Source organism: Ursus americanus, chromosome 6 (assembly GCF_024610735.1).
Source record: "Ursus americanus isolate L20-20 chromosome 6, mUrsAme1.1.p, whole genome shotgun sequence".
NCBI lineage: Eukaryota > Metazoa > Chordata > Mammalia > Carnivora > Ursidae > Ursus > Ursus americanus.
Window position 1 is genome coordinate 18975841 of NC_142132.1, and position 16447 is coordinate 18992287.

Consider the following 16447-nt stretch of genomic DNA (forward strand, 5'->3'; position numbering starts at 1 on the left):
TACTAACAGAGCCTGGTACACAGAACTACTACACAAAGTTAGTTTCCTTCCAGTGAACAAGGGCTTCATGAAGTAGTCCTGTATAGATTCACAAGGGGGCAAAATAAGCTTTGCCCTTGTTTTTCCATAAACTCAAAACAGATGATTTTCACTCTTGAGTGGCTTTAGGGGAGATGTTATTTTTCTGACAGAATTCCAGAATTTTTTGGAATGACAGAAAATTAGCTTAGCCTTCCCAAGCACTCAGCCAGTATCTTATGTGGAAAAAGTAATAAAGTACCTTGAAGGACAAAGATCTCTGAGTTGTTTGGAAATTATTCCAGCCTGAAAACATTCTTCTACAAATCGCTCAAGCACAGAGTATGAATGTGGGACATCCAGATTAATGTCCGGAATTTCATTGTAAATTCTCTCATAACCCTAAAACAATAAAATTATATACAGAATGTTAGCCCACATGAAATACATAATGCCATACAACCCATCACTGTCATCAAGCTACATTTAAGGCCTTAACTGTTCATAAAATTAGACTGAAGTCAGATCTGATCCTTGAAAAGTATAGACAGTAGGTATATTTGTCATAGGATTTTTTCTTTAAAATTGTTCTCTCAAAAGAGTTTAGGTAGATAGACATCAGACAGTGGACACATTTCTTCACCATCTACTTCTCTATATACATTTACTACACTTTTTAAAAATATAAGGCAAATAAGAACCTCGCCAATATTTTAAATAGGAATAAATTAAATGCTTTAAAGTATATTTGTTAAAAGATCATGTTCATGTTTGTTTCTAGATATAAAATAGAAACTATCATATCTTAAAAGTAGAACTCTTGAGAAAGAACAATCACATCTTAAAAAAACCCACCGAATTGTTACTTTCAAGAAATGGCTACAAGAGGTCAAACATAATCACAACAATTAAAAAAACAAACAAAAAACAACTACAGGTACAGTACTATTAAACATACCTAAAAGAACATTTCATTAACAATTCATAATCTTTATTCAATCATACATTCACGGTATAAGCCTAAAAACTGTTTAAAATAATGTTATACTTACTCTTTTCATTTGGTCTAGGGTAATGGTAGAAGATTTCCAAAGAGATTTTAATAAATTCAAAATCATCTTAAATGTACTTTCTCCAGTTGACTCTAAAACCATTACAATGGCCTAAAAATTGAATGAATGAATGAATGAATGAATGAATATTTGGTCATTAATTCATATAAAGAAACTGCTCCTAAAATGTATCAGATTCCTTTTGTCTGATACGTAATTATAATCATTATAAAAATTTAAAAACTACTCCCTTAACATTAAAATTAAAAAAAAAAGATGTATGCTATTAAAGAAGAATTAAGTCACTGTGGTGCAAAAAGGAACGCTTGATAATTCTCTTTGGCATGTCAAAGTCATCTTACTTCATATACAAGCTCATGGTGAAAATGAGGTACTTCCAGTTCCTTAAGGCAATGTTCAGCTTCAGATATGTCTCCAGAGAGTAAATACTCTTTCAGCAGCATATCAATCTATGAAATTTAAAAATTGAGATGTGTTAGAATTCCTAGTTTCTGGGGGCACCTGGGTGGCTCAGTTGGTTAAGTGCCTGCCTTTGGTCCTGGGATCGAGTCCTGCATTGGGCTCCCTGCTCAGTAAGGAGCCTGCTTCTCCCTCCGCCTGCCGCTCTCCCTGTTTGTGCTCTTTCTCTCTGTCAAATAAATAAATAAAATCTAAAAAAAAAAGAAAAAAAGAATTCCTAGTTTTTATTTCTTAAAGATTTGCATTCATTTTTAGAGAGAGAGAGAGAGCGCGCACACATGTGCATGCGGAGGGGCAGAGGGGGAGGGAGACAGAAAAGATTCTGAAGCTGACTCCACACCAAGCAAGCACAGAGCCTCAGTTGGGGCTCCATCTCACAACTGCCAGACCAGCACCTGAGCCAAAACCAAGAGTCTGACATTCAACCGACTGACCAACCAAGGCACACCTAAAATTCCTAATTAAAAAAAAAAAAAAAAAAACACAAAAAACTGTGCTTTTTGCCTATAGGATTTCCTTACTCTCAAAGCAGGTCACAAACAGCTGTGTTAAGAACATACAGACTTGGGGGCGCCTGGGTGGCACAGCGGTTAAGCGTCTGCCTTCGGCTCAGGGCGTGATCCCGGTGATCTGGGATCGAGACCCACATCAGGCTCTTCTGCTATGAGCCTGCTTCTTCCTCTCCCACTCCCCCTGCTCGTGTTCCCTCTCTCGCTGGCTGTCTCTATCTCTGTCAAATAAATAAATAAAATCTTTAAAAAAAAAAAAAAAAAAAAAGAACATACAGACTTGACACAACACTATCATAACAAATTTTTTCATAATTAAAAAGTAAACCCCTAATTTTTAAGTGGTTCATAATTATAAAGAAAACACAGTGCTTCAGTGTGTCTTAATAATCACTGAGATCTAGGAGTAGACTTAAGATGTACATGGCCCGAGTTGTGACCATAACGCTTCAATGTTCACGGTAAGACAAGGGATTTTAAAGACCACTAGAGGGCACTGACTGAAAGTCTCTAGATAACAGTTTACTATTAATAAAGTGTCACAAACTTTCACTTCCATCAGGATGACCTAAATAGTTCACTGGCAGCCAAAAAATGAGTGATGATAATAGAGTTTTATCAGATAGAACAAAATTTCCATATACCTTCTGTTTTCTCTACAGCTAAGGATTTGAAACCAATTATCTGAGACATTCATGCGTAATTCAGCTTCTAGTTATAGCTAAAGAGGCAAGACTTGACTTTCTTGATCAAAAACAATAACCTCTATGGCTCCAGAGAAAAGAAGGAAAACTTTTCCAGCACAAGAACTTCCAACAAGAATGTTCTTCCCTATACACTGCCTGTTAAAATCACCTTTGCACCTAGTACACACTCAATGAATGTTGGCTGAATGAATTAAATAATCTAAGTATCTTTGACTTCAACTTCTGTAACGTATTTTCACGAAAGGTAAAGTAAAATTTGATCAGCAGAATACATCCTAATGAATAATTTCTATTATCCTGCTTTAGGAAAGTAAATATTTAAAGCATGGCATTTGAATAACATGTTTTTACTTTATAATTGTAAACTGATACATTTATTATTTAAATTATATCATTTAGAGTTTTGTAACATTGTTACACAACTTAAAGTATTTAAATGTTTTCCATTAGGTTCCATGAATTTTTTTGAAAATGATAAATTATAAATAATGTATATACTTCTAAAAGTCCTCTTTGTCCAACTCATCCTTCCATGTAAAAATAAATGAATATCCAAATAATGTGAACCTCAAACTCATATTGGCAGCTTTATTTCAATTTTTATCTTGACTATTTTTTGATTGAGATAATTCACATAAAATAATTTGACAGTTTCTAAAAGTACTAATTTTTAGGGGAGCGTTACCATCTTTTTTCTTTTTTTAAGTTAATTTTTTTTTAGTAATCTCTACACCCAATGTGAGGCTGGAACTCACAACCCTGAGATCAAGAGTCATAAGCTCCTCTAACTGAGAAAGCCAGGTGCCCTGAGTATTACCACCTTAACAATATTGCATCTTCCAATCCATAAATACAGGATATCTGGATATCTTTCTATTTATTTAGGTCTTAGTTTATTTCAATGTTTTGCAGTTTTTGGTATATGAGAATGCACTTCTTTTGTTAAATTTATTCGTAAGTATTTTAATATTTTTTATTCTATTGTAAAAGCAATTGTTTCCTAATTTCACTTCACATCATTCACTGCTAATATACAGAAATAGAACTGAATATTGTATATTGATCTTATATCCTACAACCCTGCTGAATTCATTTATTAATTGACAGTTTGGTTTTTTGTTTTTGTTTTTTTGTACATTCATTCAGATTTTCTGTATACAGATCATGTCATCTGGAATAGAGACAGTTTTACTTCTTCCTTTCCCATCTAGATGCCTTTTATGTGATTTTCTTGTCAAAATGCCCTAGTATCTTGACTGGGTTTACATCTCAATCTTTCCAATAACTTGAAAAATTTTTTAAAAGCAGATGTTGCAATCATGACATTACAAACACCAACTTATCTACTTTAAGATATATAAAAGCAAACTGGTCAAAAATCTATACTTTCAGCTCCTTAACCCTCAAACTAGGTACACACATCGTTAAAAGATTAAATATTGAAACTACAGTCACATAAAAAGATTACGCTCAAAAATCAGAAGCACATGAGCTATAAATCTTCTAATTTTCTTAACAATGTGCAAACAAGATTAAATACTTCTTCTGGTTTCCTGTTATAGAACATTATTGGCAGAAAAAAAGATCCATAGAGAATAATCTGGCATTTTAACACAATAAATTAATTATTTTTACTTTTAAAGCATGCATACAGGTGGTGAACTTCCTTACAAAACTCTACCACTCTGATCTACTCTACTGTTCATAATTCATAACATATGATCTGAGAGTATCCAGTTTCAAATTACTCATTTAAAAATGTAGTTATTTACTGAATAACTACAAAATAGAAGATCTTATTTTGACAGTATTTGAATAATTTTAAACACCAATATAAGAAAAAACTTCAGGCATTCCTTTGAGGTTCAAATACAGTCTTCTTTTTTTTTTTTTTTTTTTTTTTTTAGATTTTATTTATTTATTTGACAGAGACAGCCAGCGAGAGAGGGAACACAAGCAGGGGGAGTGGGAGAGGAAGAAGCAGGCTCCCAGCAGAGGAGCCTGATGTGGGGCTCGATCCCATAACGCCGGGATCACGCCCTGAGCTGAAGGCAGACACAACGACTGCGCTACCCAGGCGCCCCCTCAAATACAGTCTTCTTATGAAAGCCCTTTTAACTTAACTCAGTCTTATTTTTAAGTCAGAGAAGCCATAAAAACGTAATAACAATTATATAATTCTTGTATAATTTATAGCGCTAGGGTATAAAGCCAAATATACAAAGGTTATCCAATTTTCCATTTGTAGCTTTAAGACTGAACTTAATTTTTGTCTGCAAAAATACCAGCTAGAGGGCATAGTTTACTTCCCTAGAGAAATACATGTAAATTAGGTTAAAGACAATACCCAGTAGTTACCTCTTTAACAAGGTGATTAACAGACTGCTGCCCACCTCCAGAACCCCACACACTGTCTTTGCGCTTTCCACCTTTAGACATACTCAGGAGCACAGTAGCCTTGTCCAGAGCAGCTCTACCAAAAGAAATAACAACATCAATAAATAACTTTGACAACTTGGACATGCTTAAGGCTGACATAAAAGCTTTCACATAACATAAAAGCAACCTAAAATTCAAAAGTCTTTTAAAAAACTACTTTTTAAAATAAAAAGTTGGGAGCAAAAAAAAAAGTTGCTTTTCATGTTAATATTCTCATACTCTCTTATTTTCTTTTCTCAGTCAAGAAAAAAATCTAACCTTATTACAAAATAATTCATCTATACTGAGAAGAAACATTTCACATAAAACTTAACTTTTACACAGATCTGTGCCTTCCTATGAGGGCAACCATTCCACTCTGATCTGAGCAGTCCTAGAAAATTAAGTTAACATCTACACCTGAGAAAACCTAACACATGGCTAAGTCCAAATCTAAGTTTCCAGAAAGTTATAAAAATCATACAGGATGACTCCCAAATATTGCATTTAGCTTAAAGTTAATTATACCAAAGAACAAGAGTGAAAAACATTTATTTCCTAATATTGTTGTAGCAGATAAATATAAAATAATTGAAAATGGGGCTCCTTTGTTACTGCCCATCTTACTAGAGTATTAAATAATTACAGATTGTGAAAACTTGAACAGACCTTAAACATTCTCAGTCCAATCCTTCCATTTTATAAATAAGGAAACTGAGACCCAGAGAAGACTGGTTTGATATAAAGGTAGCTAATGGTTTAGCTAAAATCCCAAACTTCTACATTATAGTACTGTCCTCTTCCTGTTATACGTCAACAATATCTCTCAATTTTGTTTTAGCAATGGCGAATGCACACAAATGACAAATAGAGGTCTACAATGTCTGATTAATCCAAATGTCATTTTAATAAAATCCTGTAGAATTTTGCCCTCTTTTAAAATTCTAGGTAGAAAAATTATTTTACTTACCTAGCCTGTACACAATCTACAGTTCCTTTGTAACTATCAATATAGGTATTACATAAAATTCCATCTCCAACAGCTCTAGCAATAAACTGGCCCACCAACTATAATAAGAAAAAAAAAAGCTACATAAAAAACCTAAAATAAACCTTTATAGGACACAATTTCTAAACACATAAACCATAAAGACTGGCTGAACTACATAGTCAATATCTAAGATACTATTTAGCACCTGCTAGTTATGCTTGGCATACACTCCCACGTCTTACCCTTCAAGATAAGTACCATGGTGGGGGCAAATTGCTCAATTCTAATCCCCCAACACCTTTGACACTGCCTGAAACATAGTATACGATCAAAATTACTTGTTAAGCCAATGGACTAAGTTCAAGAGAAAACTCTCTTCTAGAAACAAACAAAAAAATGGCACTAGGTTTTCTCAAAAACTGATTAAGAGAATTTATTTTATGGAGAAAACTGTGTGTAGAAATTTCTGTCTGAAAGTATATTCATAGCATTACTTCCTTTTGTTGTTATTGCTAAAGTAGGCTCCACACCCAGTGTGGGGCTTGAACTCATGAACCTGAGACCAAGAGTCACATGCTCCACAGACTGAACCAACCAGGCACTCCTTTCCATAGCATTATTTGTTATAAAAATTGGAAATGACGTTAGTGTCCAACAATAAAGGTATGGTTAAATGATATGTAAGATGGTACATTATGTAGCCATTAGGAAATACGTTTACCACATTTTATGGTGTAAGAAAAATCAAGTTTATAAAATAGCATACACGGTGTAACTCCATTTTTTATTAAAAGAAAAAAAGCAAGGATACATAAAAACCATACATTGATATATAACCACAGAAAGTAAAATAGATTTAACACCAAAATGCTAACAGCGGTTATTTTTGCTGACCTTGCTTCCTTTTGACCTTTATTTTTCAAAAATTCCATAATATAAATTTATGTAATAATTTTTTTAATATATGAGTACTATTATAAAAAGTCCACATCTGAATCATTGCTCAATACCTTACACAGACTGCTGTATGTCATAGAAAAGTATAACAGAAACAGCATTTAGGAATTAACCTACCTATACTCTATTTCTAAATTAATGCTTAAGTAGAGTGCTCCTACCTTGATTTAAAACTTTGATCAAGTAAATAGCAACGTTTTCACATATTTTCAGTTTCAAAACAGAAAGTCACATTATAGTATCAGCATGTATTAAATCTAATAAAAGTATAAGGCTTTGAGGGCAGAATCTAAACAGAAACATAAATTATTAATTTTCTAATTATTTCCCCACAAAGTTACAAAAGGGAACAGACTTATGATTATTTTTATAATAAACATCAGTCCAGCCAATTCAATCTTCAATTGTAACAATCTACATATTTTTGAAATCCTAGCTCATAAAACTGCTTAACCATGTATCACATAAAATACACAGACAGGAAAAAAAAAATAATGACCTGCAAACTATACAGAGCATGGGTGGAAAAGCAGGATATAAAATTACAGTATGATGAAAACTGTATTTGAAAAAGAAAAAGAAAAGAACAGCTAAATGTCAGAGGGCTATTTTTGTGTGGTAAAAAATATGGGCCATTTTGTCCTCTTTATCTACTAAAATTTCCTAGGAGCATGTATTATTTCTATAACTGGAAGTGTAGTGGGGAAGAGAATGAATAAAGAGTCATACAAACCTGTGGTGCTCTAGGAGTATCCAATGCCAGTTCAGGTAGATCTTTCAGTAATTTGTCAAATGATTTTTCTACATCATTTGTGCTCATTACTGTCCCACAAAGGTCAGAAAGAAGCTTAGATGTCATTTCTCTATGACTAGCCTTTCCCTCCAATGCCAACGACACTGCCAACACTGGTACTCCACTTTTCATTTCACCAAGATTTAAATCTCTTAGCATTTCCTATTTAAAAACAAAACAAAACTAAGAAGTATATGTCACTGCCTTTAATTCAATATAATTTTATTTTCGAAAATTCAAGACTTTATCCATACATCCTTTTCCCCTTTGGAAATAATCAGAAAAGCAGTCAATTTTGTAGGATAGGATAAATACATCTTTCGGTGCATATAAATTAAATATTGATCCACTCTGTCAAGCTTTCACTATCTGAACATCACTAAACTCAACAATGTGAATTACACCTAAAACAGTATTAAACCATATACTGCTAATAAGTTTGGTGTTACAAATTAATTAACCCTGTGTCTTATAATTAAAAAAAAAATTTTTTATTTAAGTAATCTCTATACCCAACATGGAGCTCAAAACTCATGACCCCAAGATCAAGAGTCACATAACCTCCAACTGAGCCAGTCAGGCGCTCCTAATTTCTAGGAATATTCTTCTATGAATATTTGTGGTGAGATTCATTTTACATTATCATAAGCTATTTATACTCTACTTTTCCTCAAAGTTTTCTCTTCGCACTAAAGTTTACTTTATACTGTTCATAGAAAGTTTAAAAGGAGATCTTAAACTCTTGTTTTTAAGTGGAATTATTTCTTTAAATGCTGGGATTAAGTTAAAATTGCCTATTAAAAATATAATAGCACCTGCTAATATTAACTACTGTACATAACGTATCAAGCATTGTAACAGCCACTTCAATTTCTATTATCTTAAGACTCAAAACAACCCTTCCAGGGAGGTACTGTCATAATACCTAAAGCAATGAAAAATTAAATATTTGCTAAGGGCATATAGCTGGAGTGGCCAAGTTGGAAGTGAAATACAGGCAGTATGACCCTACAAGCTAACTTCTAACTCAGTTACTTAGAGTGCCTTCCTTTTTACTTAGTTTTCTCAGAGTATTCAAATCATGTTATACTACTAAAAGGGTGCCAGAACTATTTTCACAGCCATCTAACTGGTGTCCTTGTTAGCAGTCTCTTCCCACTGAATTTCCTCTTTCCTGGACTGTGCTTGAACAACTAACTCATTGCTTTTAAACATGATACTTCTCCTTTCTGGAGAACTCTTCAACCATCTTACCTTGGCAGACTTCTAATTCTTACATAGCTCAGATCATCTTTTCTATTACTCTCCATTTTATGCTTCCATAACACTCTGCTTATAGTACTACTCAGTTAATAAATAAATACATAGTATACCTCTAGTCCCATGCTCGGTAGATAGGACTTCAATAGTCTACCCATACAGGACTTTAAACTCTTCCTCTACAATAGAAGGCTTCACATTATATATATCTCTTCCCTTACCTGACTGATCTTCATAAGGGCAGGAATCACCTATTACATATTCCTTCACATGGTATGCACTGAACAAATATTTGTTTTATATTTAAATCCTACAAATCTAAGGATATCAGACCTCATGGTGTCAGACAAACCAAGAAAGCCCAGTCTGAAGTATAAGAGTCTAAATTATAAAAGCCTTTTAGGGGCGCCTGGGTGGCTAAGTCATTAAGCGTTTGCCTTCAGCTCAGGGCGTGATCTCAGAGTCCTGGGATCCAGCCCCACATCGGGGAGCCTGCTTCTTCCTCTCCCACCCTCTCTCGCTGGCTGTCTCTCTTTCTGTCAAATAAATAAAATCTTAAAAAATAAATAAATAAATAAAAGCCTTTTAAAGAGTTGCAATTAAAAAAAAAAGTTGCAATTTTAGTACTTTAAGCCCATAATCCTAGTTAGGTAGTTTTATCTTACCGTTTTAGATTTACTTTATGAACAACTCATAACACAGGAAATGTTCCCATGCAAATTATGTTTCAAAAACACATTTGTTGGGGGCGCCTGGGTGGCACAGCGGTTAAAGCGTCTGCCTTCGGCTCAGGGCGTGATCCCGGCGTTATGGGATCGAGCCCCACGTCAGGCTCCTCGGCTATGAGCCTGCTTCTTCCTTTCCCACTCCCCCTGCTTGTGTTCCCTCTCTCGCTGGCTGTCTCTATCTCTGTCGAATAAATAAATAAAATCTTAAAAAAAAAAAAAAAACACACATTTGTTCTCTTGGTTTCTGTATTCTTTTTCTTATCTTTATTCTTATTCAAATTCTTTATTCAAATCTTTATATCTGTGTTCTCCTTCTTTTGGACAGAATACAAAGATAAATTTTATCTTAATCCTAAACACTGAAATAAATGTCAAAAAAATGGAACTAAATCAGTCATTTTTAACCGAGATCTCTGAAGAGGTTTGAGAAGGTCCGTAGATGTCAGAAATTCTTAATATTATTTTATATACTTTCAATTACAAAAAATTTATAATTATAAAAATTATTAAAATATTACTGTGCCATTTTTTCAGAGAAAGAAATGGCATATAGCCCTCATCACATCTCAAATAGGAAAGAACTAATCTACATTAAGGAAATTTTACTCCATTTCTTAGAAATTCATTTATACAAAAGAAAATGCTTAAACTTATTCAGTGCTCCAAGATCATTTTGGATATGATGTTCTGCTTTTAATAGTGTTTTCTTTCCTATATTAAATAAATCATACTTGCAATTTTAAACCTACCGCAACTTCATTAGTATCTCCATGCTCAAAATATTCCTGTATGATTGGTGTTAACGTTTTCTCAAATGCTGTTTCATCCAAAGGCAAAACTACAGTTTCATAAACACAGTTCTCCTAAGAGGGAAAGGAGGTGAAAGAGTTATAAACTAGTGAACAAAATATTCAGATAAACTGAAATTTGTTTTTACTTAATTTTTTATTTATTTTTTTAGAGAACAAGCGAGCACGGGGGAGAAGGGGCAGAGGGAGAGAGAGAAGAATCTTAAGCAGCCTCCATGCCCAGAAAGAGCCTGATGCAGGCTCGATCTCACAACCCTGAGATCATGACCTGAGCGGAAATCAAGAGTTGGACGTTTAACTGAGTGAGCCATCCAGGAGCCCCTGAAATTTTGTATTTTTAATTTTTATTCTGACTTAAAATTTAAATATAAATTTTATATTTTTTATTTTATTTTCCAACTTAAAATTAAATATAAAATATAATTTTATAGTTTTAATTTTATATTGACTTTATATTCCAACCAATTTTTTATTCCACTCTCATTCAGGGCAAGAAAAAGATATGCTACATGCTTTGATCACTGATACTAAAATAGAATCTATGTCACTGTTCTTTTACAAATCTGAATAAACTAATATAGAGATTAGAACCACTAACCACAGCAAGTATGACTTGCTCCCAACCCCCAGTATCTTGTTAATTTTTTGTACCTCTCACAAAACCAATCCTTCAGTGACCAAAAAGCTTTAAGATGGCTTCCTATCATACCTAGTATTCTCATTAAAACTTCACTTAAAAAAAAAAAAATGGGGGGGCACCTGGGTGGCTCAGTCGGTTGAGTGTCTGCCTTCGGCTCGGGTGGTGACGTCGTGATCTCGGGGTCCTAGCATCAAGCCCCACATCTGGCTCCCTGCTCAACGGAGAGTTGGCTTCTCCCTCTCCCTCTGCCCCCTCCAACCCCTGGCTTGTGTTCTCTCTCAAATAAATAAATAAAACATTGAAAAATAAATAAAAAATAAAATTTAAAAAAATGGAGGAACCAAAGACTTCACGATTAGTATTATAATAAAAGTCCCTATAACAAGAATCAATGTCCTTGTGATGAAAAAATCTCTAAGGAAGGTGCCTGAGTGGCTCAGCTGGTTAAGCGTCTGCCTCCAGCTCAGGTCATGATCCCAGCGTCCTGGGATTAAGTCCCACATCGGACAGGGAGTCTGCTTCTCCCTCTCCTCCCCACTCATGTTCCCTCTATCTCTCTCTCAAATAAATAATTTAAAAAAAAATTTTTAAGATTTTATTTAACTTTAAAAAAAATTAAAAATCTCTGAGGAAAAGCATTATTCAACTAATAAAATTTCAGAAAAAGGAAGAATTATCTCCATTAATTTTCTATCCCCTTTGTCCTCTGCAAAAAAGCCCAGAAATGTTTATATGCAACTTGTGACTAGTTTCTAACAACACACACTTGAAAGACTTTATGTGAAGATTAGAACATTTAGCAAAGATTCTATAGTATTTGAATCCTATATTTTTTCATATTAGAAATACTTCCATGTTCAACAATTAGTTAAAATAGATAAGTATATACAAAAAATATGGAATAAAAACAATCTAATATATACCTTGATAACTTCCTGTCTAAAATTCTCATCACCATGCATTATCTCATGCAAAGACAGTACTTTTAAAAAGATGTCATAATGTCCGGGATTTGTTTCAAAATAATCCAGAGCATGGGGGGGGGGGGGGTGCATGCAGGGGGATACAAGAGGAAAAATAAATGGAGTTACAGGATAAAACAAGATTGACCATGAGTTATTAATTACTGCAGTTGGTAAAGCTGAGAGATGAGTACAAGAATGTCTGTTACATTATCCTACTTTTGTATAAGTTAGAAATCTTCCATTAAAAAATAAGTATATATATGTTCGTTATAAAATCTATTAAAAATTTACATTCTCATGGATGGACCTATGTGAAATAAGCTAAGTGAAATAAGACTGAGGAAGACAAATACCACATGATTTCACTCATACGTGGAATCTAAAACTAAAACAAATACGTAAACAAAAAAGAATCAGACCTGTAAACACAGAGAATAAACTGGGAGTTACCAGAGGGGAGGGGCAAGATTGTGAAGGAAGAGTGGGAGATACAGGCTTCCAGTTATGGAATGAATAACTCATGGGAATAAAAGGCACAGCATAAGAAAGAAAAACAAAATTTACATTCTCAACATTGAAAAAAGATAGTTGTATTCCCAAAATAAAATTTACCACAGAGTTACCATCCTAAACAGTAATATTTTAAAAGGAACCTAATATCTATAACTCTTTAATGATGTTCAAAAGAATATATATTCTTCTCAATTATCATTACTATAGAAACTATATAAACTCAACATAATTTACTGAGAAACAGTCAACTTGGAGGTGACTGGCTGGCTCAGTCGGTTAAGCATCTGACTCGGTTTCAGCCCAGGTTATGACCTCATGGCTCTTGAGTTCGAGCCTCGCAGCGGGCTCCACACTCAGCAGGGAGCCTGGCTTAAAGATACTTTTCCTCTGCTTCTCTCCCAATCTCTCTCTCTCTCTCTCTCAAATAAATACTTTTTTAAAGAAATAGTCAACTTGGGGCACCTCGGTGGCTCAGTCGGTTAAGTGTCTGCCTTCGGCTTGGGTCATGATCCCAGGGGCCTGGGATTGAGACCCACATTGGGCTCCCTGCTCATCGGGGAGTCTGCTTCTCCCTCTGGCCCTTCCCCCTGCCTCAAATAAACAAATAAAATCTAAAAAAAAAAAAAGAGAGAGAGAAATAGTCAATTCAATAACCCTAAGTAAATCTATAAAGACCTACTTCTGACTCACTTCAGAAATTAAGTGAAAATTACACATGTATCATTATCAGTTAATTTGGTTTCCCAATTCAAAATTTACCTAAAAGTCTAACAGGACTGAGTATATGTATGATTTAGATACAGATATTAATGTGTGTATACACACATATATATATATATACACACACACGTTATACACACACACACACACACTATAAATCATATATACATGATTTGACAGGCACGGAGTATAGATATAGAATGTATAATTTGACAAATGTATAAGTAAACTACAAACATGAAGTCAAAAAACTTATAAGCATTTTAAACACAGATTTTTTTTAAAAAGTACAACACTGATACCTGGTCGTCATCATAGTTAGGATCTTTCACATCCACCTCCTCCACATCATATACCTGTCCAGGTGTACCCCAGACACCTTTGCCTCCTGCACCACCTGTAAAAATTTAGAATTGAGAAAGAAAAGAACACAAAGTTCATAGTTCATAAATTTTAATTGAAATATGAAATAATTCTAGATATTCAGATATTAATTAAATAACAATTAAAAAACTGCATTTTAATTTCTATGCCAGTTTTTCCTCCAGTTGAATTATACTTTAAGCCTCTTTTTTCTTGGATCACTTCTTTTTCAGTAATGATCAGATATTATATATTTTATAATCCATTTCTAAAACACAGCGTTGAAATAGTTTATAAAGTTAAAACTAAAAAGTTAGATGCTTTAAAATGAAAGCAAAAACAAAACAAAACAAATTAGAAAAATATCTATATCAGGGACCCCAAGGGGTGTGATAATGTAGCTGAGCTCTAGATGTCATTTGACATTTCATAAGACCAAAACAAAAGGAAGTATGTTGAGCCAATAAGATGTGGCACAGGAAACTCAGTAAGGGAGAAATTACTTAACAAAAAAGCACAGTTTCCACTGTTAGTGTTTCAAAGTCAAATACTCTTTAAATATAATACACATTAAACTATACTTGACAACTGGCAATATGTTAACAAATAACTAAGCTATTTAAGCATTAACTGCACTGAACATTATTTCGCTGTACTTCTATTTACAAACTGACCAGCTGAAGTTTAACAATTCCAATTTTCAAAGTGGTTTTTCTACATAAACTTATTGAAATATTTTTATAATGCTTAATAGATTACATTATTTTTAAGGAACTTTTCAGTATCACCAATTTTTCTTGAGCTTGTATTTTATATCAAGACTAGAGCAAAACAGAATCTGAATACTGGGATTCATTTTGATCTAACCAATGGCTGTAGAGCCATTCAACAAGAATAACAGTTTTTGACCAATCACAAAAACACTTTACAAGGATCCTGGCTATAAATTGAAGTTCACACCATTTAGAAGCTGAGAAATCTCCAAATTATATCAAAATCCTACCACAGACCAAAGCTAACACCCCTCATCAACAAATACTTAAGTATCTACAACTAAGTCACGACTCCAAGCACTGGACATAGCAGTGAAAAAAAACAATCATTCCTGGGTGTCTCAGTTAAGTGCCTGCCTTCGGCTCAGGTCATAATCCTGGCGTCCTGGGATGGCGGCCACATGTGGCTCCTCACTGAGTGGGGAGTCTGCTCGGGGATTCTCTCTCTCCATCTGCCCCTCCCCCTACTCATTCTCTCTCTCTCTCTCTCAAAATAAATAAATAAAATCTTAAAAAAAAAAAAAGATCATTTCACTCCACTATCCAAATGAGAACTAAAGAGGGGGGGTGCTCACTGGCTCACTTGGTAGAGCATGCAACTCTTGATCTCAGGGTTGATCTTGAGCCCCATGTTACATATAGAGATTACTTAAAAAATTAAATCTTTTAATAAATTAAATTGAATGAATGAATGAATGAATGAGTAAAGAAAGAAAGACAGGCGAGAGGGAGGGAGGGAGGGAGGGAGGGAGGGAGGGAGGGAGGGAGGGAGGGAGGGAGGGAGGGATGGAGGAAGGAAGGAACTCGGAACCAGATTTACAGAATCATTAAAATTCTGATCCACTTATTACCAATCCAATTTAGACTTCTCCTATATTCTTAACAAAGGACATAATTACATTCATTAGATAATAGGTATGATGAATTGTTTTTAACTTTTATTTATTAAATAATCTCTACCTGCCACGTGGGGCTCAAACTCATGACCCCAAGATCAGGAGTGACACACTCCACTGACTGAGCCAGCCAGGTCCCCCAGGTACGATGAATTTCTAACCCTACTTTCAAGTAAAGTTAGAGAATACATGCACAATTCATAACTATACAAAAAATTTGTGTTTATTTTGCTGAAAATAATAAAGTTCTGCTCAAGAAAACAATCTCCTCCAGAAAAAAAGCTCAACTTAAAAAAAAAAGCAGGATGGTCCTCAGACTATTACTTTGTAAAAAAACATACATAAATCATAAAATCTTACATTATCATTGTTTAAATTTCTCAGATTCCTAGAACAAGGAAACCATAGTTTATCAGGTTATACTGTTTTCTATTTGTTTCTTTGGACATGGAATATACCAACCTTTCTTTGGTAGTCCCCTTCCTTTCCCAGATCTGGATCGCCTATCTAGCAACCTTCCCTTTGGACTGGTTGGTACAGTTACTCCACTTCTAAGGGCTTCGCTTCCATTATCACTGACTGAATCGCCTCTGCCAGAGTCCCGGGATGAATTTTTCCTCAGGCGCCTTTTTGCCTTGGCATTAATTCTAGCTTCATTAATGGAGGATGCTGAAATCCAATTTCCATTTATCTCATTTTTTATTTCTTCAGTCCCAGCATTTTCTTCATCACCAGAAAAAAGAGAGTCACTTAAATTATCAGGATCTTAAAGAGAAAAATGAAGACAGGAAATTCTACATAAGTACTTTAATAATTCACCAGTTATCGTCACAAGTTATATTAGGTTTAATCACA

At 34.2% G+C, this 16447-nt stretch overlaps 1 protein-coding gene across 2 annotated transcripts in view; it reads right to left on the reverse strand.

The window, feature by feature from the left end:
• The window catches only part of PDCD4 (programmed cell death 4), a 29085-nt gene that overhangs the window by 2519 nt on the left and 10119 nt on the right, over positions 1-16447 (reverse strand). For both annotated transcript variants that reach the window (XM_045803089.2, XM_045803090.2), the window contains exons 3-11: positions 16055-16357; positions 13863-13957; positions 10663-10776; positions 7866-8087; positions 6155-6252; positions 5125-5239; positions 1433-1540; positions 1071-1181; positions 281-420 (exon numbers count right to left, since the gene is read on the reverse strand). In XM_045803089.2, the coding sequence (XP_045659045.1) occupies positions 281-420; positions 1071-1181; positions 1433-1540; positions 5125-5239; positions 6155-6252; positions 7866-8087; positions 10663-10776; positions 13863-13957; positions 16055-16357 (1306 nt within the window). The remainder of the gene's footprint in view (positions 1-280; positions 421-1070; positions 1182-1432; positions 1541-5124; positions 5240-6154; positions 6253-7865; positions 8088-10662; positions 10777-13862; positions 13958-16054; positions 16358-16447) is intronic.